The sequence below is a fragment of the Tasmannia lanceolata genome, unplaced genomic scaffold (assembly GCF_043159265.1).
Source record: "Tasmannia lanceolata isolate RefF3 unplaced genomic scaffold, GAP_Taslan_0.1 ptg000020l, whole genome shotgun sequence".
Taxonomy (NCBI): Eukaryota; Viridiplantae; Streptophyta; class Magnoliopsida; order Canellales; family Winteraceae; genus Tasmannia; species Tasmannia lanceolata.
In genome coordinates this window covers 756896-782400 of record NW_027518697.1, presented here as the reverse complement: position 1 = coordinate 782400, position 25505 = coordinate 756896, and the positions used below count along the sequence as shown (strand labels likewise).

The following is a 25505-nucleotide window of genomic DNA, read 5'->3' as shown; positions in this document are numbered from 1 at the left end:
CATAGTAGCTAACGCAACATTGGTGGATTTCTATAGCGAATGGGGTAGGGTTGAAGATGCACAGAAAGTGTTTGATAAGATGCCACATAAAAATGTCCATTCTTTAGGATTATCAGATCAAGGATGGGAGATTTTTGAGTCAATGATTCGAGATCACGAGAAGAAGCCCTGGGTGTTGTAATTTGCACATATGATTTGAGTTGTTAGTTGTACCTTCGAGTTGTTAGGCCGAAATGGGCTTTTAGATGAAGCTTTTGTTGTTGTAAGAGATGCTCCCTTTAAGCCCACAGAAAACATGTGGGCAGCCTTGATAATGGCTTGTAGGATTTTTAAGAATTTAGTTCTTGGAAAATTTGTAGCAGAAAGGCTTTATGGAATGAGATCTGAAAAGCTAAGCAATTATCCTGTTCTTTTAAATATATAGAGCAGTTTTGGGAGCTGGAAGGGATTCCTGCATGTATTTGGATTGAAATCAAGAAAGAGCCTCATGTATTTAATTTTGGAGATAGAGTGTATGCTCAACACAAAGAAATGTATAGAAGATTAGATGAATTATTGAAGGGAGATAACGAAACAAGGTTATATTTCTGGTGGGAATTATATTTGTGAAGATTAATGGTGACTTCAAATACAGGTTATAGTACAAAATATTCATCATCATTCATAGGACCTTTCTGACTATCCATTTCAGCGCTGAGAAACTTGTAGTGTAGTCTTTGGAATGGTAATATCTAAAACATGATTTATTAACTATCCAGCGTTAACCAGAGAAAGGGAATTCTTTTCATACATAGTTTTGCGGCTTCGTTTAAATTTACATATATTTTCTATACAACACTGCAATAATCAAGTGCTAGTGGCGTTATTGATTCCATCTTTTCTTTATCAAGATGAATTTATTCTAAGCCATCACTCATACAAATTCAGATTCTTCGGGCTCCATCTCCTTTTCTTGGGTATTATTGAAGTCTGATATATTCTTTGGAATCCTTATCTCGAGAAAGCGCTCATCATCGATGTACGCCTCTATTTTTCTCCAATTAGCATTTTCTGCAAGCTCAAGCCGCCTGACATGGCCGTGTTCCCACCAGCGCTCGGTTCTCCAGTCTTTTGAGTCGGATTCTGTTTGTTTCCATTGCCCACTTATCTCCACCACCTTCCCATCATCCACATATATTTGCACTAAACCTGTTTCATCAAATCAGGTATTGTTAAGAGATGTTTTAAAACCTCTTTCTAAGTAAGAATGACCCCATGCCATCACTGTTGCAGACCTTCAAGTTTGTCCAAGGGAATGATACAGAGAAGATTAGCATGGCCCCGGCACAAGGATGACATGCACAAATCGAGAAATGGTCCAAATTTTTTTTACCTTCTAAAAAAAAAGTTTGTCAAAGGGGATAAAGTCGTGGACATGGCTCCCTTTACTTGAGCTGTTGATTCACCAGGAATTGAGGACAAACTCCTGAGCCTCTGAGCCAACTAGAAGAGACTCAATTGTGTTGTGGGTGCAACATAAAAAACATTAACCCTTTCACTTACCAAATACAAAATCTAAACAAGTCATTTTACTATTTTTGAAGCATGGATAAGAGATGTTCTAAACTCCTGAACATCTGGGTCAGCTAAAAAAGACTCAATTTTGTTGTGTTTGCAAATTGAAAAACCCTTTCACTTACCAGATACAAAATCTAAACAAGAATTTTAGTGTTTTTGAAGCATGAATAAGACTTACTGAACACCCAAGCCTTAGCTAGGATCTAAAACACAAGGAGATAAAAAACTTTTCACGTTACAGTTACCTGGCAGTTCTGCTCTCAGTACATGTTCAGTATCTGTTGTGAACCAATCGACTCTACTTCCCGTGGAGCTTCGGAGGCCTGACAACAGAATCGCTGACTCAAAATCCCACAGAGGAAAGGCATCAGAGGGGTCGAAGAATTTCCCAAACAACAATGGGCTGAACAATGAACCCTCGCCAAAAACCCTATGTACAGTGTTTCCTCCCTGAGAAATGAAAGAATTAAACACATCTTCCCTGAGTGATACACACCATTTCTGCGGCGTTCGATCTTCTGATCGAACATCTAGCGCTTGCCGGTTTGACATCAGGAATATTGTCAAAGAAAGTCTGTTGTTTGTGCTTCTTATAGAGTTGAGGCTGGCTTTTAAGGAAAGCATTGGAAAGATTATTCCTCTGGAATTTTTGGAGGATTAGAAACGACGGGACAATATTTCTTTTATAGAGCTTTCAACTGGTAAAGTTGAAATGCAATTCATGGACATGGGATTTAGACGTCGAAATATAAGCATGTGGCACAAGGGAGGACTGAGCCCATGGTCAGGCACATGACAGCGCCGCACACCTGCAGACAAGACCCACAGATGTGCAAGACTACAAACATCTATTTTTCACTGAATTCAGTTTTAGGGATGCACCATGGTGTGTATGATCCGTAGCCATTGGACCTTTTCACATCTAGCCATCGGTATTAAGGCCATGTTTGACAACCATGAAAATTTTTTCCATCAAATATTAGTTTACCCAACAGTGTGAGAGGGGTGTGGAGAGTGGGAAAGGGAGGGAATTGAAAGGGCAGCAGTGACGAGATGGTCCAAAGTGACTGAAAAATAGGGGGAGAAAACTCTATTGTGAGTAAATTTTTTGTCCACCTTTTTTCAGCCTCTTCTCAACATCTCCTCTCCTCACTCTCGCCCACTCAATTCTCTCCCTCTCCCACCCTCCTTGCCCCCTCACCCACCACTGAATAAACTAGGCCTTGTTTGGATTGCAAGAAAAATATTTATGATGGAAATTTTATTCGTAGGAAAATAATTTCTTTTCACTATTCAGAGGGAAATTATATGGTTAATTTAGATGGATATTATACTAAATTGAAGGTCCCTCTAAGTACAAATTAAACTGGGTTGGTTCAAGTTATCTTTTTTTCATGTGTAAAAAAACAGGAAATTTTACAAACTATTTTCCCTTTCCTAACTTTTTCAAAAAATTCCTGCTACCCAAACAGGGCCTAATATTCCTTGGGGAAAAAAAATTTCGTGGCTGCCAAACATGGCCTTATATCTTTAAGTTACTCTAACCCAGCATCATTTGCTTTGTGTTAACTATAAAGCATTTTTTTGCTTGCATTATTAGAGAGATGCAGAAGCTTTTGACTTTTGAAAACACTTTTAACATTGGAATTGATGTTGGGTTAGAGTCGAGCTTTTATTCCCTGCACACTTGCACACACTTGGATTCACATCTCTTTGGACGGGGCAAAAGTAGTAGTGGACCACTTGCTAAATGATACAAATAGTAGTGGATTCTAGGCTTTATGGATGAACACAAACATTTAGTTATTTTTTTTTTCACCGACCATTTACTATCTGTAAGTTAGAGGGTTAAAACTGGGCGTGGATTTTGCACCATGGCCTGTTCATTTTGGGAGAATGGCATAAACCCTAATTGGGTTTAGGCAGTTTTATATTTTTCCCAACAAGTCCCCTGTTAGTGCAATATTTTTCAATTAGTCACTAAAAATTATGTATTATTGAAAAAGTTATGATTTGAAATCTTATTTTCCAAAACGTCGGCAGTTCTTCATTGAATTCTGCTTTCTATTATTTTTAAAATTTTAGTTTTATCCTTGAGTTTTTTTGTTTGATGGGTTATTTTCCCAAGTTGTAACAATAAAAAACCATACTCAAAACCACAGGCAATATTTCATTTTTTCCACTATTTGCCTTGACAACAATTCTCCTCTTGAGTTTCTTCCCTCTTATCTTCCCTAGGCCTAAGCCCTAAATGTATAAAATATAAATAAGTCCTATGAAACTCCGATGGAGGGTCCGATTTGACATGACCTAGACAGAGGAAGTAAGATCTGAAAAGCACTCCAGAAAGAATCAGATTGATAAGGGATCCAAAAAGGTCGTGACCAAGACATAGGAGGATCATTGAAACACCCCCGAGGTCTAACCCTACGATCCATTGCCTTGATTGTCCACTGTCGAATGCCCACAGTTGCTAGTATTGTTGCTGTTTGTGGCCTGCATTTTAATCACTTTCTCTTAGGCCCTGTTCATTTTAGATTACGACAGTCGCTTGTCAGTCCAAAACCTAAGTTTGACTCCAAGAATTGGTTTGGGGCTGCCAATTGGCTAAAACGAACAGGAATTTAAGATTAACCATTGTGAGTCCAATACCAATTATTGGACTCAAAATTCTTAAACGAACAGGGCCTTAAAGACCGTTCAAGTTACCCACCCAGGGCCCTCGATCACAAATTGCAGCCCAACATGACAAGTACCTCTCATTGTCATGCATGAAAACCAACTCGTCTCTTACTAAAAAGTACCAAAGAAGGTCAAAATCAACTAGAGAAAGATGAAGAATTAGATACAGCAGAAAAAGGCATTCAACCCATCTAACATGGAGTCGCAGAAACTGTGATCACGGGGCTTGCGTAGCTATGGAATTACGTGGGACTCAGCCTGGTATGAGATAGGTTTAAAGGCCTTAGTCCATCAGTCATGGAGCTTTTGATGTATTGATTAGGTACCAAACATTTGGAATCATAGCAAACACCGCGTCAAGCCAGAGTTAAAGCTGTCAGCGTTAAGTTAATTACCTTAGAGTGGGCTGTCCCGGATGACGGATGCGAAAGTGTGGTGGGATGTTATATATTGTCCTAAGTGGGGGCTTGCCTAGATATGAGACCAGGTACGACCCAGCCTGGTATGGGCGAGGTTTAAAAGCAAGACCCTTGATCTCTTAGAATATCAGAAGATGACCCACATGGTCTTGGTACATTCCGGAAATGGACATCCCATGTTTAAGATAAATGATATACAAAAAATCAATAGTTTAGTTTGTCTTGACCGAAACCTGCACAAGAACATTTGAATAAGGTGTTCTTGTTACGTGCCTAATTGGCCGCAACACAAACAAACAAACAGAAAATAGAAAAAGAGGGGGAGAGAGGTTGATTCGAGGCAACCGGACCCCCTAATGGCTCAAATTGAGAGGAGCCATGAATCTCCAAAACAAAGTCTCCTTTGTTGTTGTAAAAATCTTCTCTACTTTCATTTCATTGGATTACAACTACATAAATACAAGCAAGAGAGAGTGTCACATCACAAGCACACTTACCCACTAACAAGACACATCACAAATAACTAACCTCACCACCCTAAACTACATACCATTATCTACATAACTACTACATTAAAACTAACCCACAACATAAGTACATAACAGTTCTGCGAGAACATTTGGCCGGATTTATGGTCATCCTTCCGATTATAAATGGGCAAAAGTGGGGCCCAATAGTTGCCTTTCGGGGAGGAGCCTAAGTGACTTAATATAGTAGCTTGCTTGGACTCAAAACAATAGAACAAAAAAAAACACACGAGAATATATAGCTGGTAACATGTAAGTGGGCCAAATTATAATGGGCCATTAATGGGTCTCTCTATATCAAACATGCAAACATGTTGTAAAGAGAAGCAAAGAGCCCCTGTCAAGCTCCCTTATCTCTCCTTTTGAAAATCCGTTGACCGGGAGTCAAAACATTTAAAGGGTCAAACTTGGATTTGAGAGCCTCAAATCTCTTCCACTCTTCACCAAAATGAACCCTCCATTCTCTCTCCTCATTGTAATAGGGTATGTATTGCTTTGCTCCCATGCCATCCCAACAATTCATCATCCCCATCTCTCTCTCTCCCCACTTCTTCTCATCAATACAGACAGGACCATTCAGACCCATCATGTTTCCATTCTCAGTAGCCCTGGAATTATCAATTTCAGAGTCACTTCCAGCTTTTGATGTACCTATGTCTATAATCTTCTGATTTTGCTGCAGAAAGGTTTGTAGACATGAAGAGCCAATGCTGCATGATGGAACTGCTGATCGAAGCAGACTCACTGTATAAAATATGTCTTCCTCCATCTCATCTGTTGGCAACACCACTGACATTTTTGGATTCCATCTGAAAAATTAGCTCTTTTGTTAGTATCTTTTATATCTGAACTTACTTCATTATCAAAGGTTGAGAGAGATAGAGAGAGATTAATATAATTAACATACTTATGTCTTAGGAATGGGTAGATGAGTATTGGGCCATCAACAGGAGTTGAAGAGATTGTATCGAGGAGGAGGTCTTTGAATTGTTTTATACGAAATCTTGGTACAAATACATTTAGCCATGGATGGGGCACATCCCAGAGTCCTCTACTTCGAAGTTTTAGCTCCTCTTGCCTTACACGGTTGAGGAAATCAAAGTACGGGACATCAAGGCTATTCAGCATCGATGGAATGAAGCTTAATCGGGAGAGCGTTCGATCCAATATCTGCAAATAAAATTTCAAAGCAGTGAACTTTTAAGGCATGAAAATGGTTCAAAACAATACAAACAATGTACTCTACTCTGATATATATATATATATATTTGCATACATATACATATATAAATATATAGATGTTTTAAATACCTTTTAAATGTAAATTTATAATAAATATTAAATATCTTAGACATAATTTTTCATCGCTATTAAATACTTTATAAATGTAAATTTCTTTATATCTATTGATTACCTTACATTAAAACCTAATAAAAATTGGCTATTAGTGTTTTTTTTTTAAAAGGGCAACAGAATATATATATATATATATATATATATATATATATATATATATATATATATATATATATATATATATATGTAAAAACAGAACCGAGGTGGTCCTGAAGGAACAAAGATAATACAAAGATAGCAGTACAATAATTCAAGGAGGTAGATAGTCAAAGCACTCAAACGCGGCCCGAAAGACTCCTTTCTTGGCAAGGGTGTCTGCTTCCGCATTGGCTGATCTCCTGACATGGCGAAAAACTATTGAGGAGCCCTTAGCTCTGTCCTCTATTTCCTCTAAGAGAGGCAAAAATCGCCAAGGGGGAGAAGCGTTACCCGAAAGCCAGCGAATAACATTTAAGGAATCCCCTTCGACGATAATTTTGTCGCACTCTAGACGAGGCATCGAGAGAAGCCCGCTATGAACGGCTCGGACCTCTGCCTCGTTTGAGTCTGCCACTCTGATAGGCCCCGAGTAGGCCCAGAGGACTTCCCCTTTGTGGTTTCTACATAACCCCCCTACTCCTGCCATTCCTGGATTGGCTATTAATGTTACCACTATGTTTGATTTGAAAATTGCACAAACTCATTGGACAGCTTTTTAGGAATTGTAATAAGTTTTGACAGCTGGTTAAATAATAAAAAACAAGGTGAATTTGTGAAATTACCAAAACATTGTATTGCCAATCATAGTTGCTCAAAAAAGCACGTATTTTTTGGCATGAATAATGATCGCGAGCACTGCTTGGGCGTACTGTAAGGTGTTTAATCAGTAGCTCTAAAGAAATGTACATTTACAAAGTATAAATTTAATAGCAATAAAGGAATCTATATGCATAAGGTATTTAATATTTATGTAGAAATTTACATTTATAAGATATTGAGTGGTTAAAAGAGACTTTATATTTTTACGGTTTTCAATTTGACCAGGTAAATCATCTACGGATATTTAATTAAGTCCCCCATAAATGTACATTTATATATAGACATTTCTATTTGTTAATGACTACAAAATGTAACAAAATAAAGCAAAACGAAGGGTAATTTTTGGCCTTGGGTCCATAACAAACAAAAAGTTATAAAAGCATATATGTTTTTGTGCATAAAAGTCATGTTGGCGGCTACTGCGTGCTACTTTCTTATGTGTGAGCACGCGCGAGTGTGACGGCGTGTGAGAGAGTAATCTATTAGACACATAATTACCGGAAACTTCCTCGTTGGATGGGAAGTTCACTTCCCCAAAAACTCGCCTCAGAAGCTAAACTCTTCTCGCTTTTCAAATTTAGGGTAAACACGCTTTCGAGACGCTTTCTACATGTTTCCTCTTAATTAAAAGGACACTTCCTATTTAGGTGATTGTTTCTTACTAAAAGAATATTTTCTCCTTTTGATAATATTGAAGGGCATATAAAAAAAAGAGTACATTGAAAACTCATCCTGACTTTCCTGGGACACACGAGAAACAATAATGGATAAATCTTTAGTTTCAAATACTTTTTTGTTTGGATTTTTTTTCCAAAAACTTAAAATTAAATATACATGACTAAAACATGTGACTGAAACAATAAATTCCTAAAATTTTTAATTCTAATTAATCACGAAGTCTTATTTTCTACTTGTAATCCTTAACTATATTCACCATTCCTCGCTAACCTACCACAATCTTACTCTTTATATGTACTTCTTGGTCGCTTCCAATGGGGCTTATTGATTGCATGCTTCATGTTCACTTTCAATTATGCTTCCCACACATTTTCTCTTTATTTTATTTTGAGCTTTTCGTTTCCCGCATTTTCTCTTTTCTAAACCTCTCACTTCCAACTTTCACTTCCTGCATTGCTTCTCGCACTCAATTCCCACTCTAGAAACTAGACATTTATTTTCTTTGAAACCAACTAGTTAAAAAACAAAAAAAATTCATGTAATGTAGGCAGTTCAAAACTGGGTGCCTGCAATTGCAGTTTCTGTTAGTTGCATACATGAGTTGTTTATACAACTTGAATTTACCTGCTGAACAGCTACTTCTTCATCATAATAGATTGCCATTTCAATTGAATAGAAAGTGATCTTTCTTTCAAATTTGTGATCTTCATCGATGCTCAGACGGTAGGGCATGCTTTTCACTTCACTTTTTACATCATTATTGTTTAACCTTATAAAACCTTCTACATAATCGACCTCCCCCATTGAAATTAGAAGCTCCTCATCTTCAATAAACCTGCTAAAATCATTATAAAATAGTCTGACCCATTTCACCTGCACATAGATAAAGAACTTCAAATTCCATTCCTTATCCATGCAATTGTCCATTTCAAAGAAACCATATTCATTTTAGAAAAGAGCTTTGCATAACCTTTTGAGTGTTATGGAAGAGAGAAATGCTAGGGTCAAATTTGCTTCCTACACTTTGCATAACCTTCTCAAATGAAGCATTCTCTTTTTCTCTTAAGAGCTAGACATAAAACTTAATCACATAATTAGTTTTATTCTTTAGTTACCCACCATTCGAGGAGCAATCTTTAATATGATCCTGGCTCTTGTTATAATCCCAAACTGTCCCAATCCTCCTAAAACTCCATAAAAGAGCTCCGAATTTTCATCTTCTGAGCAAGTCACAATCTCCCCTCTCCCTGCAATCATTAAATGATTAAAATTCAAATCAAAAGTGAAAATTAAATGCAGTTTATCCAATAAGTAGCACATAATTACCTGTTACAACATCCATTTCAAGAACATTACATATCTGAGGCCCATATTTAAATGCTTGCCCACTAACACCGCCGACCGAAAGTGTCCCGCCCACACTAAGATACAAATAATCAGTCCATGATCTTGGAGTAAGACCATGTTTCAATGTCTCTTCCAACACCTCCACCCAAAGAGCGCCACCGTCTGCATCCACAAAAAAGTAGTCCTTTCCATTGCCACCCAAATCGGTTTTACCAATTCGAATGGAGCGAGGCAAGTTAGTCATGTCTATGACAATACCATCGAGCGCTTGTGCTTGGCCATGGGTTGAATGCCCTGCACCCCTAGCTGCTACTGTTAGATAGTTGTACTTTGTAGAAGAAGATATGGATCTTAGCAAAAGAGAAATGTCTTGGGGTGTCTTTGGGTTGAGAACAGCAAGAGGGGAGTGTTGTATGATTCTACCATAATCCAGAATTTGAGAAAGAGTAGGGGTTTGGAAATATAAGAAGCTTATATGAATGGGTGTTGGGGAGAAGATGAAGGATGAAAAAAGAGAGAGTACAAGGAGGACTTTGATATGGGAAGAAACAACAGAGTGATGCATGGTGGAGTGAAGGAAGAGAAATAAAATCAGAAAGAAAGTAGAGGACATTTTATTCTAAGTGCAGGAGGTGAAAGAAAATATTAGGGTAGATGAGTATACGGTTGTAATTAACCTTCAGCAGTAGTATAGCCAAATTGGGTTGTATTTAAATCTGAGGAATGAATGGAATATTTTTGTTGTTGCCGTTAATGGAAAATGAAGTTTGATTATTTTTTTTCAAATTTTCTAACAATTCATAAAAGGTGCACGGTACAGTGAGGTGCACTTATGTAAAATTTACTATGTTGTGCCAGTGATTGGGCCCACCCACAGGATGTCAACATGATGGATACCCTAGTATGGTGATATAATTGCTCAAAACCAACTCTGATTGAACAATCCAAACCATTCACCCGTAAATGAATGGTTAAAAGAATGACACATGCTCGTTGGGGAAAGGTCCTCCAACATGAATGGTTAAAAGAATAATGCAGTGGTTGACACTTTCAGTCGTCCAATTATATGGTCTGTTGTGTCAAATCGGAATGATCTTTGGGGTATGGAATATTCATGGTATAAGACCCACTGAATGAACGGGCTTATGTCATGTGGGTGAGTGTATATATGTTGAGCACATTTCTTGTATTCTGGTCATGATTTAGCATCAGAAAGAAAGTTTTATTTTCAGGTTGCTTTTCTTCTGAGGACCTGTTTTGATTGAATGAATTTCTTGGAAAATGTTTGGAAAAAAGGAAAAATATTCCTAAAATTCCCAAAAAAGATAACTTGCAGCAACTCTACCCAATTTTTTATTTAGAGCGCCCCACAATTTATGAAGATATGCCTCTAAATTAGTCATAATCATATCAGTGACATCTACACATACGCCACTTATTGCGATTTAGGGTTAAGGGTAATATAATTTTGATATTTTTGGCTAAGAAAAGAGGGTGTAAAAGAGAGTTTATAACACTAACATCAATGTAGTGGAAGTCCTTTCTTCAGATATAAATGAATGTTTTGGACCATCCAATATGCAAGTACCACCATATGAAATTCAAGTCAGCATCATGTCTCACGGAAACATTCAAATAAAGACACAAAATGGTAACGAGGGCAGTGATAAATACACCCCCCTGGAAAGAAGAATACAGTACTACAACACCTTTAACAGAAATCACTGAGTTTTAATGCTTCTGGAGTTGATGCTTAACAATTTCTGGTCTTTAAAACTTAACGATTTCTGTTAGAAAGGGTGTATTCTCCTTTCAATGGAGTGAATTTATCACTGCCCTTTCAACACTGATAAAGAGCTTTTGGCATTTTGTGAACCCTTTGGCGAGGTCTTTATCTGTGGTGCACACTTCAAAACATTCAAACCCTGGAAATTGTCTGAAAATAGACGTTGTAAGTAGTTTTTTTTTATTTATTTTTAAACATTCCTTTCAGGCCTTGAATTAAATAGTTAAACTGTCGACTAATAAGCAACGTGGGTTGTAGATTTAGAGAAGGTTGTCCTAAGTGCACCTACAGGCAATCAAATAAATATATTGAGAAAAAAGAAAGAAATGAAAAGAAAATTAAAAAACAGAGCAATTTAATGTGCAATTCCCTATTTTGCTGGTAAAATTGAAATCAGAAAAACCTTTTAAAATGAAAATAAAATAAAATCTCAACACCCACCTACTCTATTTCATCTAGGATTAGAAAAGGTGAAGAGAACATAAAGAGGTGAAGAATAAGCAAATTAATCCAAAACAGAAAATCTTAGTGCATCTACAACCTGACTGCTAATATTCTTAGCCTCACTACAAATGGTGACGTCTGCAATATTATTCTTAACTAATAACTTCAAGAGAAATGAAGTGACCAGTCCCTTTCTCCTACTTTTTTCCTTTTTCACTGCAAAATGGACCCTTTGGTTCTTTCCCCTGCCGAGGGTTCCTTCCTATTCCTATTAGGGCTATTCTAATTGGGAAAACCTTGGATAACAAGTTTCTGGGATTGGCTATCCTGTGCAGATGTGCCTTTGCTTGGACAGCGGCTTTAGACAAGATTATCTACATAATCGACACATGTGGATCATAGATCATTGTGAGCTATGTGTGGAGGCGGGAGAGACAGTTGTTCACATGTTCCTCTACTACAAAACTGGCAAGTACGTATAGAGTAAAGTCCTAACTTCTAAGTAAGTTTGGTATATCATTGGTGTTCCAATTCAAGATTTCAGAGCTATTGGAAAGTTGGTCTTCGGTTCCGTAGCTCAAAAGAGGTAAAATACTATGTAATGTTATACTATTAACCCCCATTGGAGTGTTATGGAAGAGAGAAATGCTAGGGTGCTGAGAGACATATTGAAGTCCCCTCATTTCCTTTTCATAAAAGTAATAGCACTAACCATCCCTTGGGTTAGAGTGCTGCCTCAGTTTAGATTTGTCTTACGGTATGATCTATACGGCAATAAGAGACAGAGTTTATATAACAACAGTGAGCTGAGGTGAGTCAACTCACAGGCTTCGGAGCCTCCATGCAGTGGATACCTAAAGCTGGACTTTGACAGTTCAAGCCTGGGAATGCCGTACAGGCCAAAATAGGTGGTCTTCTAAAAAATGAGAGTGACAATACGATATGGTCTTTCTTAGACCCCAATGGGATTGCTGGCTCCAACGGGGCGGAGATTAGAGGGGTCGAATTAGAATGTCTGACCATGATATCCTTGACAAGTTTATAATGGAAGGTGATTCATAAAATGGTTGAAGGAAAGTTCATCACATCCTTAGTGATCTGTACAGTGGATTGATTAGGTCTCGGATCGAGTGGCAAGAACATCCATCGCATTTCATCATAATCTAGGGTGGAGTTGGAAATCTTCAATTTCTTTGATCTCCCCTTGATGGGTATTTGTATTGTATTTGTTTCGTTTCCTTTGTTTGTTATATTGGTTCGATATTCTTGATCGGCCGCGTTTCTTTTCTCTATTAATATAATTCTTTGCAATTTTTTTTAAAAAAAATCTTAATTAACCACAAGGATTGGCCACCCTCCTATAGTACACCTAACCCATCGAAGTTGTTTTTGGGGTCAACGGAAGAAAGCAAGCCTATCCAAGGAAAAAATAAACCCTTGCTTGCTATCATCATGAAAAACAATCATCGGGGTTGTTCTCCAAGAGGATGGATATCTTTGGATATGGTGTTCATGGGATTGGCTACCCTCATGTCTTTGGGGACAGTAAACCGGCTTATTGTATCCTTGGGTAGGCTTTCCGTTCATGTTGAAAGCAAGCCCCGTTGGATAGGGGCAGCAGGGTGGCCAATTCTTGAGGGTTATTCAAGATAAACCTATCCAAGCAGGGTAGCCAATCCCTGAGGCAACTTATCAATCATTTCTACACCCATTATATACTTCATATCCTCTGTCCACTTATCAAGGATACGAACACACTTTTTAGGATTGTCACAATTGATTCCTCTCCCTATGGGATACGCTAAATTGGTTGGTGTATAAAACTGTCAACGATTACGACAACTGATTGTGAGTCCAAAACCAATTATTGGACTCAATTACATTTACCTTTAATTCTAGCCCAATAATTTGTTTTTTGGCTCACAGTCGGCTGTCATAGTCTAAGGTCCTAAGGCCCTCTTCGTTTGATTGTGAGCCCCAAACTGATTATTGGACTCAAAATCAAACATCATTCAGAGTCCAATAATTGGTTTGGGGTATTCATACAATGAGCAGGTTAAAAACCCCTACTGGTGATGGACCAACACGTTTGAACACATCGACAGGAGAGGCTATTAACTTAAAATTATACATTTGCACCCACATCGGTTTATTCACTATGGTGAAAAACATTAATATTTGATTAAAACATAATCGTAGTGAAAAACATAATCGTATTTGATTAAAACAAAATCTTAAATTTGCTTATGGTTGGCAAAACCTCCGTAGATAGCACGCGTGCACCGACAATGCATTCCATGGGTCCACCAAACCCATTTGTGCAACAAAACAAATAAAATAAGTGGGAGGGAGTATATTAACCCCTCTCCAAATTTTCTAGTTTCCAATACGGGACTAAAAGTTTAATCATCCACACGCCAACCATGGGACTAAAACCATGCAAATATCTAGAATACAATCGTAAACAGAGAAAAGATGTTGTGTCCTCAATCCGCGACTGCGGATGATCAATCTGGGCTGAATCTTCTATTGACTCTCTAATTTTGAACAATTACATGGCAGTAGGGACCAACCTCGATATATAGAAAAACAATTGTTAGTATCCCAAGAATAATAGAACTGTGACAATTTAATTAAATTTAGTTAAACTTTAGGACTACATTAAACATCAACGTCTGAATAGGATAAGATGCACGGACTACGGACTACCCTTATGCCTATTATTGATCACTTGATAATGTGTAGATCTAGTTGCCCCATAAGATCTTACAAAAGCAACATTGTTGGGGGGAATTTCCAAGAGGACTAGAAATTAACTGCTGAAAAGGGATATTGAATGAAGGAAAACATCAGAACACTTCTAAAATGGGATCCTGTTCTGAAAATAAAGAAGGGGTGAAAATTAAGGGTGGACATGGTTCATGTCGGTTCTACCCCAGAACTGAACCAATCCCTATCGGTTCCCAGAATTGGGAACCAAAACCGAACCACTGACCATTGGAACCGAACCAGAACCAAACTTGATCGGTTCGGTTCGGTTTTGAGTTTACCCAACCTTTTTTTTATTATTATTTTTCATTTTTTGGATGAATTAATGGAATGCATGGGCTCAGTCATCATGCTAGTGATGCACTAATGCTCTACATAGTCTATATTATAGAAATGAAGCTCAACAATGGCCCATGAAAGTTTAATGCTATATTAAGTTTAAAAGGTAAAGAAACACATTAAAGGGGGTGAATTTATCCTCAAGCATTCTCACAAAAACCGTTGGGGTGGGGTCATACCGTTCGGTTCGGTTTTCGGTTCCAGGATCCCAAATCTAGAACCGAACCCGAATTCCTACGGTTCCCAAACATGGGACCCAGAACCGAACCACCGAACCAAAAGGCTTGGATAACACCTTGATTTTTGTAGTCCTCTGGCTTAGCCAGGGGATGTCAATTCGATACGAGTGCATGGTCAACGGTCTTAACTGCTTATACATGGCCCGATGTGGGATCCTAGAATTGATTTGTCACCATTGATCCGGGGGTTTGTCGCCTAGTTGTTTTCAATGTGATAATTGCAGAAAAGACTAGAACAAGTGCGACTCTTTGGACCCCCGCAACTGGCACCATTGTCATGACCCCACCTTGACTAGATGATCCTAGACCCTTGATCTATGAAGCCTTCTTTAATATTGATTTTTGGAAGTTATGAGATGGCGTCATGAAGGTCTATAAGATGAATGGCTATTACAAATTTACAATGCATGTGTGACCCCAAAAGTCGATCGTTAGGATTGAAATCAATCCCCAATCCCCGCGGCCCCGCCCATATCATATGTCCTCCTTTTTCTCATCAGATACGAACAAGTGCAAGAAAGACAGGTTTAATAAATGATAATGATAAGTTTGAAAAGCGAAAAGTGCTGTACGACGAACTCTCTATCTTTAATGAAAGAAACTACAAGAGCCAGCATTTGGCAGATAAAGTCGAAATAGAAATCTAATTCTAATTCTAGGTTTCGTTTTGTTCGCGAGGCAGAGAGAGAGAGAGAGAGAGAGACGGTCAAACAACGAGGGATTGGAAAAAAATAGAAAGAACTGATCGTTTTAGGGTTTCTGGAAAAAAAAGATTATTTTTTTAGAGGTATCGGATTCAGATTATCGAAATGCAGTTCTGTTTATGCAGGTTTTGATGAGTTTTTGTTCGAGTCTGCATCTTTGTACGAGCATCTACAAATTTGGTAACCTATAATAGAGGTTGCGGATTTATAGGGCTTTTTTTTAAGGAATCCGAGAGAAATCCTGAATTAAGAAACTAAATTCGTTTTTGAGCTGACAGATTTGATGTTTAGGGTTTTCTCGATGAAATGATAAGTGTAATGTGCGTTTGGAAGATTGATTTGAGAATCGATGGACGCATGGAGAACCGGTCTCGTTCTTGTTTTCGCCATTTTATTTTGTGTTCTATTGACAAATGGTTCGGCGGGAAGGCAGAAAGCAGGGAGATTGTCATCGGATTCTCAGATCCTCTCTTCTCTAGATATAGATGAAGTCACGGTTAGGCCATTTTCTTCCTCCTTCCCTCTTTCCTCCGTTTTCATTTTTCATTTTTTCATTTCCTCTGTTTCTTTGATGCCTTCTTTTTAATTTTTTTAATGCTATTATATTGATTCGTACGGGCCCACTGAAAACAACTTGGGTAGAAACAGTGACGAAAGACTTGATAGCTAGGAACATAACAGAGAACATGACCTTGGATAGGATAGAACGGAAGAAAATGATCCGCTTTGAAGAACCCAACTAGAGTCAGTATAGGGCCGGCTAGATTCTTTTCACCTTCTTCATGAAATTTTTCTGAATGATTCATTTAGCCGACGCCAACTAGTTTGGGACAAAGAAGACCTCAAGATTCAAGATCTCTTCCTTGACCACTGGGGCAGCAGCATTGTTCTCATTCCCAAGAATGCGGTGAAAAGATATTCCATTGGCTATCTATTATCTGTCACCGCAAACATTTGCCTTGAATCTTCTATTGATTTCTCTAGCTACACCCTTTCCAGCCCAAAGATTGCCACGGACCAAAGTGGCCAAAGGATCCCCTAAACTATATTAGGTCCAAGTCCGAGTGTCTAATGACACAAAAAGTCACCAATCAGTGCTAGCACTAGCATCAGTAAAGTTTGTAGAGAGGAACTCTACACCTGCTTTATGAACTTTGGTACCCAGACATGGATGTGGATACAATCATGAACATAAACAAAATTTTGGCTCGGTTTTTTAATTCCATGACACAAATATGGATATTGTTATTATACACAAGATAAGATGCAAGACATATCTATGTTAAAAGTTAAAAAATACTTAATTACTTCTATCTTTGAAAAGGAATTAAGATCATATTGATCGTAGTATCTACAAGACTCACATGCTCAAAATTTAAATTGCAATTTTACAGTACTGGCAAACAAGAAACATGATAGTTAATTCAATGAGAGTTTCATATATTCGAGGCATGATGGTGGATCTGACAAGTAGAAGTATCCATGAAGTGTTCAATACAAGTATTTATATAAAATCATATAGGACAGAATATATTGACCCCATACTGGTGTCCATGTATCATTGCTTGTAGGACACCGAAGGAAAATGTTTTAATGTTTCTTTTGCCTTGCAACTAAGTGAATGCATCTCAGGGCCCTTTTTTTTTGAGACAATTCCCTGTGAAATTGGAAAGGATAGCATACCCCTTTTACCCTTGGCATTGTCATAGCAAGCATCTTTCCAGCTTTGGAGTAAATAGACTCTGGCTACACCAAACTCAGGTTGAACAAAGGTCTCTGATTAGATGGAATTAAGGATTGTGATTAGAAGTAAGGTTTAGTTCAGTTTAGGTAGTTTCTTTGGTGAGGTGTGGGAGGTGGCTGGGTTATTGTAGATTTTTTTGCTTTTTTTGCTTGGATTGTGAAGTTAAGCTCAAACATTGATGGTTTAATTCAATTTTAATGTTTTTTTCTCTCTCCAATTCAATCTTTTTGAGTTTCCCGTTGATTTTTTTTATTTTTTATTTTTCTCTTCGTTGCAATTCCAATTACTTTTGTGGAGTATTGGTTTCAGATTTGGCACAACTCATGCTATGTATGGTTTGCGTACATTCATTTTCTTATAATCATAACTTTGTCCATATATATAGCAAAGGGAGCTAACTTAATCAGTATATGTGTCATTTCTTCAATGTATAGTGGTCATGGACATATGCCATTCTGATTTTTATGGGACACCATTTCTTTCTGCATCGATCAAAACCATGGGTTATCTATTGCTCCATTAGAATAATAGATTAAAAGCTGTGTTAAATCATTTATATACCATAAATGTGATAAAGGATCTTTAGCAATCCATTTAGTAAACCAGATCCATTTGCATCCATTTTGCTACAAATCATCTGTGAAGTTAGAAAATGTTTTAAATAGTTACATGTTGAGACTACATTTGTGTTCATGCAAAAGTTGTGATATCCTGGAATTTCAATGTTTTATTGTTGTTTAACCTCTTTTTAATCACCAAAAAATGGTGAAATCTTATGACTGCAGGCAGAGCAATTGTGGATTTATTGTAGGATAGATTTGATGAAGATCAAGGAAACTTTGAAAAATTCAGATATTTTCCTTCATGAGGATGTGGCTTCAGATTCTACTGAGATTAATTTGAAAGCAAGGTCAATAACAAAACACAGCCTTCAGAAAGAAATCTCTTCCCTGCCTCCCCAAATGAAGCACGACCTTTTGGACTGTCTAAGCAAGCAGAATTTCCCCATTCCTGTTTCAGGAGAAGAGGGTGGATCAAGAAATTGGTATGATGTGTATCTTGAAGCCCTTTTTGGTTGGCAACCTACCACTAGAAGGCATTTGGCCGATCAATCAGTTCAGAGCATAGAACCAGCCCCTGCCCCTGCCCCTGTCCCGGCCGCGGGCCCTAGCCCTGCCTCTACCCCTATCCCTACCCCTTCCCCTATCTCTGCCTCTGCAGCTGAACCGCCAAGCTACAGTCCAGTGCCATCACCCGATACAGCACCATCCAGCTCTCAGGCTCCATTCCCTGTTGAGGCCCCGGAACAGTTATTTTACCCTACAGACCCACATCGTTCACGTATGCAACCTTCAGATGATGAGTATTCAATGGCAAGTCCAGAAATTTCTCCATTTCTACCGTCGGAGAAGTATAGTAGTAATAACACACATGTAGTTGCTGTTGCCGTTGTTGTAACTGCAGCGGGAACATTTCTTTTTGCTGCATTTCTCTTCTATTGCTATCATAGATGTCATAAAAACAACAGCTTGGGAGATGGACAAAAGGATGAGAAGCCCCTTCTCACCTTAAGCATGAGTGATTTTTCTGTTGGTATGGGATACTTCCTGGTCTAATTATGTTATTATATACTTCTCTAGTGATGGTTCTGATTTGTGTAAATTTTGAACTTTCAGGTTCTTCCCAGAAGTCTTTTGCATTAGGAAACTCGATTAACAAAGAGAAACTTAGAACTTCTTCTTTTAAAACTAACCCAAGTCTAGATGGGAAAGGTTCATATTTAGAGTTCAACTCTATACCCATAGACTCTGATTCTGCCAAGTTTTCCTTGGCTGAACCTCCATCGTCAGGAGCACTTTCAGGAGAGCCATCTGTTGTTTCTAGCAATACCCCTGTACCGCTTCCACTTCCTCCAGGAATGAAGTCTTCTCCAATCAGAGCCACCCTTCCCACTTCAGGTCCGCCTCCGCCTCCCGGTCTCCCTCCGCCTCCCAGTCCGCCGCCTCCACCACCCATACCTACTGGAATCAAGTCCGGCCCTCGTCCACCTGCACCGCCAAAGGGTGTTTTTCCTCCTCATTCACCACAAATAAATTCGTCTTCAAAAATGACTCCTCCTTCACCTCTTGGACCAAATAATCCAGGAAAAATACCTTCTGGACAGCAATCTGGAGCGAAGGTTGGAGCTGAGGCCCCCAAAACTAAGCTGAAGCCATTCTTCTGGGATAAAGTTCTTGCAAGCCCTGATCATTCAATGGTCTGGCATCAGATTAGTTCAGGATCATTTCAGTAAGACCTCTATGCATCTCATTTTTTTCTGTTTAACATTGTCTCATAAACAGTGAATTATGATTGGCCACCTAGGACACTAAAACGATTGATTCTGAATTTATAGGTTCAATGAAGAGATGATAGAGAGTCTCTTTGGGTACAACTCGGCTGATAAAACAAAAAATGAGCGCAGGAAAGAAGCTTCTTCCCATGATCCTTCAAACCAATATATTCAGATTCTTGATCCCAAGAAATCACAGAATTTAGCAATTCTTTTGAAGGCATTGAATGTGACAATAGAAGAAGTCTGTGATGCACTTCTGGAGGGTAAGATTTTTTTCTTTCTCTTTCTCATGGAAATAGCTGACATTGAAGGCCAATATTATGTGATTATCATGTACAAAAAAGAAACAAAATGGTAGGGATAGAAGTATTGTATCACAATATGCACATATACTAGTATATCTATTTTTCGAATTCATGGTTAATACTACGATTGAAAGTCTGATTGGTACTTAAGGTTTTAATTGTCAGCCTCATGTCCTAATAATCTTTGTCTAAACAGGAAATGAAATCCCTACAGAGCTCCTCCAAATGTTGTTGAAAATGGCACCAACTACAGAAGAAGAACTGAAGCTTAGACTATATAGTGGTGAGATGTCCCAGCTGGGCCCTGCAGAGCGGTTCCTAAAGACATTGGTTGATATTCCTTTTGCTTTCAAACGGATGGATGCATTGCTTTTCATGTGTTCTCTTCAGGAGGAAGTCTCGGGAATTAAGGAGTCTTTTGCAACTTTAGAGGCAAGTCCTGGTCTCTCAATTTCTTATTTGATTTTGCAGCTTTTCATGCTTACAGTCGTTTCTGCCGTTCTCTTGCACACAAATTTAACATTTGGTAAAGAGGTCAAATGGGGAAAACATTTTTTCCTAATGGCATCACCATGAATTTCAAACATAATAGTTGACGCTGTATAGAAAATGCTGACTGTGGATAGTTTATTGGGAATGCAATCCCCAACCAAATATCTATAAGGCGTAGAAAGGTATGGAAACCACATTACTCACATAATCTATTGGTCTGACCTATTGCCCTGGCATATTATTTCATATTGGTTCCATTTCGTTATACAACTGCATGTGAATATAAATTCATTGCCTTGCTTTTCGGCTTGCCATTACAACCAAAATTTTCCCTCCCAAATCTTACACTCGAACGCGCACACAAATCACAGAAGAAAATTAAAGGTGTAACAACTTGGATTTTCGGAAAGCCCTAAACTCGGACAGTTAACAAGAGACAGAAATCATATAGCATAACATACCATAAATTTGTTTTTCTTTTTACAAGTTAAGGAGTAAGCAAGCAAAATGCCAACATCAAACTTAAAAGAGTTTAGCAAAAGTAATTGACATGACAATTGAAAAAGAAATAAACTAATACTGACCACCCGTCAAGGCTATATAGCCACTCCAACAACTCTGCTCTCGAACTTTAAGCGCTCCCATTTGATCTCGCCTCATAATAAGCCGCATAACCTGAGTTGTTTTATATAGGTGTGAGTTTCATCATCGAGGGTCTGACGGCATAAATTCCAAACATCACTAGGAGATAAATCAAGGCAATACAATTCCTTTCTCTAGAAAGATATCTACTTTTGGTCGATTCATAGTAGTTGTATATTTGAGTGCATCAATTTTGCAAAAAAAAAGAAGAAGAAGAAGTCATAGTGGTTCGAATGCATTTATGCAGCTACACATATTAATCCTGTTTTTTGTTGCATGGAGATTTCAATGTGTTTGGTGTCATAGTGGTTCGAATGCATTTATGCAGCTACACATATTGACCCTGTTTTTTGTTGCATGGAGATTTCAATGTGTTTGGTGTCATAGTGGTTCGAATGCATTTATGCAGCTACACACATTAATCCTGTTTTTTGTTGCATGGATATTTCAATGTGTTTGGTGTATGTCTTTCCTTTATATATCTGGTGGCAGTATTTCCGAAGTTTTGTTAATTAATAACATATTTCTCAAGTTGATTAACCCTCTGATTCCTATCTTTCACATTTCTGCGTAACAGGTAGCATGCAAGGAACTCAGAAGTAGCCGACTCTTCTTGAAACTTTTAGAAGCTGTTCTCAAGACTGGAAACCGCATGAATGATGGTACCTTCCGCGGAGGTGCACAGGCATTCAAGCTTGACACGCTCTTGAAGTTAGCAGATGTCAAAGGAACCGATGGAAAGACCACACTCTTGCACTTTGTCGTTCAAGAGATAATTCGTTCTGAAGGAATGCGTGCTGTACGTGCATCCAGAGAGAGTGGGAGCATCTCTAGCATAAATTCAGTAGATTTTGTTGACAATTCTCCCCATGAAACAAGAGACCATTATTGTAGCCTTGGTCTTCATGTGGTTTCGGGTTTAAGTGGTGAGCTCAAGAATGTTAAGAAGGCAGCAGTTTTGGATGCCGATGACTTAAAGGGAACAGTGGCTAACTTTGGGCATGGGCTGGTGAAAGCGAAAGAGTTTCTAAACTCGAAGATGAGGAGTGTGGAAGAGGAAAGTGGTTTTCACCGCGCACTCAAGAGTTTTGTAGGGCATGCGGAGATAGATGTTACTTGGTTGCTGGAGGAAGAAAAAAGAATAAGGTCTTTGGTGAAGAGTACCACTGATTATTTCCATGGGAATGCGAGTAAGGATGAGGGATTACGTTTGTTTGTGATTGTACGGGATTTTTTGGGCATCGTGGATAAGGCATGCAAAGAGGTGAGAGAATCAACAAAGAAGGTACCAAAGACGCCGAAAAATAGTGAAGCTCCAGCTGTGCCGCTTCCAGACCCACGCCAGCTGCTTTTTCCAACAATCAGGGAGCGGCGGATGGATAGTTCCAGTTCAGATGAGGAGAGCCAATCTCCTTAGCTATCCTTTGGAAAGGTACGATTTTTTTTCTTGGCTTTGGAAGTCAACTCTTCCTTTTCATGAATGGTGATTGGTAGGGAGAAGTTACTACAGGAAGGTCAGTTGCTCTCTAATTAGAAAAAAATGAATGTATTCTCTTGAATATTTTTAGGTGATCAATAAATTCTTTCTAAAAATCATCAAACTACCCTCACGTTACATTTCCACATGGACAAAGTGATGAACAAAGCTACAGGAAAAGAAAACAGTAGCATGTCTCCTGGTTATAAGTGACTCAAAGACAGTATATCATCTTAGTGGAAGAACATTCTTTTATTGTTTTTAGTGTTATTGTTAATAAATTTATGATAACAACTATACAACAGTATGGGACGGGCTATCCCAGTTGCTACATAGGATCTACATAAGAAAATACATCTACTCTTTCAAAGAAATAAAAGAAAGAACATAACAGTTTCTAATAAAATTTTTGTTACGTTTCAAAAAAAAAAATGAACAGTCTAATACAAGGTTTACTGCATGGAACAACATAACATAAACTCAAGAAGGGAAAAACAAGGCACCATACAAAGTTAACGTATCTCCAATCGCTAGGGATGCTTGTTCCACTCTTCTAGCCGCCATATCATTGGCTGATCTTCAAATATGGCAGGACATAGATAATCTGATCGATGCCATATCATTGGCTGACCTATTGAATTGCCCCACTGATGATTGAGAGACCACCAACAATTACAAAGTTATCGTATCTCCAATCACCAGGGATACTTGTTCCACTCTTCTAGCCACCATATCATTGGCTGATCTTCAAATATGGCAGGACATAGATAATCTGATCGATGCCATACATTTCTACAAGGGCACTCACTGGTATCCATGACCCTAGGCATAATCCCCCCACTTCCAAGATCCCAGCCAACCTGGATTGCCCCATAGAGTTTCCATTAAAATCCAGCTTTATATAATTAGGTAAGTGAGGAGACCAGCGTGGCTCCACTCTAAAACTTGGTACTTTATTAGTTGCTACATCCAAAAAAATTAACCTGTTGCACCTAGATATCCCAATTTCCAACTCCATTATAATTCTTCCAATTAGTTGTTGAATGCTCAAGACCCATTACAACCGTCACAATCGTTATCGAAAATCACCAGAGTCCATCTTTACTGCTCTACTCATGTTCTGCTTACTAATAGGATGTGGATTTAAGTGTGCCTCGGTTTCAATCACAACCAGTGTTTCAAAACTCAAGGCTCGGACGAAAACTCGAATGAGAACTTAGCCAAGACAAATGGGTGTCGACTCAATCAACTCAATGATTGATGCGGTCAACTTTTCCTTAATTCCGGAAAGTCAAAGGAGTTCCGAATGACTTGATAGGGCAAAACTCGGACTCGGACGAGAACTCGGCCAAGTAAAGGATAGGTGACTCAGGCGAGTCGATGATTGGAGCAGGAAGTTTTTAAACCATGATCACAACATGGCTGACTTGCTTTGAATTACATGTTCTGGTTTTCTTTTTGGGTGCCTTTGGAATTGTAAAATTTGCTTAGATTGGGTCTGTCAACAAGTATGCAATAATCCGATTCCTTTAGAGAATCAATCAACTCTAATTTGTCTGTTCTATTGCATGTATATTGATCGTAAACCTCATGGCATTTGTTCAGGTGACTTTAGAGACATGTTAGTGAATCGAAGTCCGGGTGGAGGAAAGCTGAATTTTGAATCCCATCCTTGTCTTCTGTAGACGCCGTTTCTCGTAGGGGAAAATTAATTATTTCGCCTGTTTGGGTGGAATGACGCCATTTGTATATGCATCTTTTGATCAAAACTACATGCTTATCAACGGTTTGGAAATCAGAAAGAACAGAAAATGCTGAACTGAAAAGTGCTTTCAACATTACCATCAGATGAAGGACATGGAGAGACAAATAGCCGCTAGAACTACGTTTGAAATATAGACTATGCCCCAGCCTGTGCATGAAAAAATTAGAAATTATTTTTTTTTTGTTCATTCATTTGAAACAAAAGGGAAAGCAATTAGGTGCTTTTGATACCTACATATGATTTCACTTTCAGTCATTGCTTAGTTTAGAGAAAATTTAGTGATTTTTAGCATTTAAAGTGCTTGCCTTGAGATCTTGAATGTTCCTAGAATGCTATTGGCATCTCCATGTGAATGTAAATGTGCGTTGTTTGTTTCTTTAAGTTGATCCCAGGATGAACTTTTCTTCCATTAATCATGAGTAAAATTAGCCAAATCTTCCTATTTCCTAACAAAAATCAATGGTTAAAGCTTTTCTTGGTGGATTCCTAAATAAGGTGGCGTGATGGATTGAGGGCTTAGATCATCCGATCCAGGTGTTCTAGACGGCATTTGGACCAGATTATGGCTGCCGTTGGGATCAATGGATCTGATCAAACAAACAATGCAGAATTGGGGAGCAGAAAATTGACTTGCTTTTTAGCAATTTCTATGGAAGTCTATGGAAGAAGGGTGTAGATGATGGGATCCATATCACCTCTAGTGGTTATAATCACTCCACAAGTGGGCCCCGTTAATTATCGAACGGCTGCAAGCATGTCTTTCACAAACGCGGATGATACTAGCTAGCATCACCCAAATGAAATTTTATCTGCAGGCAGAGGGATCTTCCTCAGGAGCGAACAGATAGGATAGATTGTGAGGACAATAGTTTTTCTTTTGAATTTTTTTTCTCTACTGTCCAACTGTGGTTTCTCAAAACTAGTGTATCGCTCTTTTAAGTATTAATGAGATTTGCTAGGGACCATCACACAAGGCATTTCCAGAGCATCTGTTGCATGAGAGAGCACCCACATGGGCTCAGATTTTATCTTATTCATTTAATTCATCTGAGGTGGCTGCTCTCTCATGCAACAGACGCTCCGCGAAATACCTTCTACGA

The 25505-nt window shown here is 38.4% G+C and overlaps 3 protein-coding genes and 1 non-coding gene across 5 annotated transcripts; 2 read left to right on the top strand and 2 right to left on the bottom strand.

Moving 5' to 3' along the window:
• Window positions 1-722: 722 nt before the first annotated feature.
• LOC143855138 (21.7 kDa class VI heat shock protein-like) lies at window positions 723-2377 on the bottom strand. The gene is made up of 2 exons (XM_077365350.1): window positions 1803-2377; window positions 723-1188 (listed from the first exon to the last, which is right to left on the bottom strand). Exons 1-2 carry the CDS (start codon window positions 2179-2181, stop codon window positions 914-916), a joined length of 654 nt encoding a protein of 217 aa, XP_077221465.1. The 5' UTR covers window positions 2182-2377; the 3' UTR covers window positions 723-913.
• Window positions 1270-1367, top strand: LOC143855362 (U6 spliceosomal RNA). Its single transcript, XR_013237854.1, has one exon. It is a non-coding gene; the product is annotated as a U6 spliceosomal RNA (small nuclear RNA).
• Window positions 2378-5224: 2847 nt separating the features above from the next.
• On the bottom strand, window positions 5225-9929 carry LOC143855137 (cytokinin dehydrogenase 3-like). Its single transcript, XM_077365349.1, has 5 exons — window positions 9344-9929; window positions 9137-9264; window positions 8642-8890; window positions 6093-6355; window positions 5225-5994 (listed from the first exon to the last, which is right to left on the bottom strand). The coding sequence occupies exons 1-5, from the start codon at window positions 9927-9929 to the stop codon at window positions 5526-5528; spliced, it is 1695 nt and encodes a 564-aa protein (XP_077221464.1). The 3' UTR covers window positions 5225-5525.
• A 5566-nt stretch (window positions 9930-15495) lies between these two features.
• LOC143855239 (formin-like protein 3) lies at window positions 15496-25379 on the top strand. Of its 2 annotated transcripts, none has more exons than XM_077365479.1 (7): window positions 15496-16141; window positions 18175-18982; window positions 19066-19678; window positions 19785-19987; window positions 20226-20461; window positions 21741-22595; window positions 24901-25379. In XM_077365479.1, exons 1-6 carry the CDS (start codon window positions 15995-15997, stop codon window positions 22578-22580), a joined length of 2847 nt encoding a protein of 948 aa, XP_077221594.1. In that variant the 5' UTR covers window positions 15496-15994; the 3' UTR covers window positions 22581-22595; window positions 24901-25379. The 2 variants fall into 2 exon arrangements, with proteins under 2 accessions (XP_077221594.1, XP_077221593.1); XM_077365478.1 differs by lacking the exon at window positions 24901-25379 and adding an exon at window positions 24246-24715 and having other exon boundaries at window positions 15497-16141.
• Window positions 25380-25505: the final 126 nt, after the last annotated feature.

Bases quoted from the DNA above. Each gene is read 5' to 3' on its own strand.
- LOC143855138 (XM_077365350.1), bottom strand. From the start codon at position 2,181: ATGCTTTCCTTAAAAGCCAGCCTCAACTCTATAAGAAGCACAAACAAC. The intron at 1,189-1,802 runs GTAACTGTAACG...TTGATGAAACAG, and splicing joins ACTGAGAGCAGAACTGCCAG to GTTTAGTGCAAATATATGTG.
- LOC143855137 (XM_077365349.1), bottom strand. From the start codon at position 9,929: ATGCATCACTCTGTTGTTTCTTCCCATATCAAAGTCCTCCTTGTACTC. The intron at 8,891-9,136 runs GTGGGTAACTAA...ATCTATGTGCAG, and splicing joins TAAAGATTGCTCCTCGAATG to GTGAAATGGGTCAGACTATT. The intron at 6,356-8,641 runs GTAAATTCAAGT...TTTTATTTGCAG, and splicing joins AAGAAGTAGCTGTTCAGCAG to ATATTGGATCGAACGCTCTC.
- LOC143855239 (XM_077365479.1), top strand. From the start codon at position 15,995: ATGGACGCATGGAGAACCGGTCTCGTTCTTGTTTTCGCCATTTTATTT. The intron at 18,983-19,065 runs GTATGGGATACT...TTGAACTTTCAG, and splicing joins CATGAGTGATTTTTCTGTTG to GTTCTTCCCAGAAGTCTTTT. The intron at 19,988-20,225 runs GTAAGATTTTTT...TTGTCTAAACAG, and splicing joins CTGTGATGCACTTCTGGAGG to GAAATGAAATCCCTACAGAG.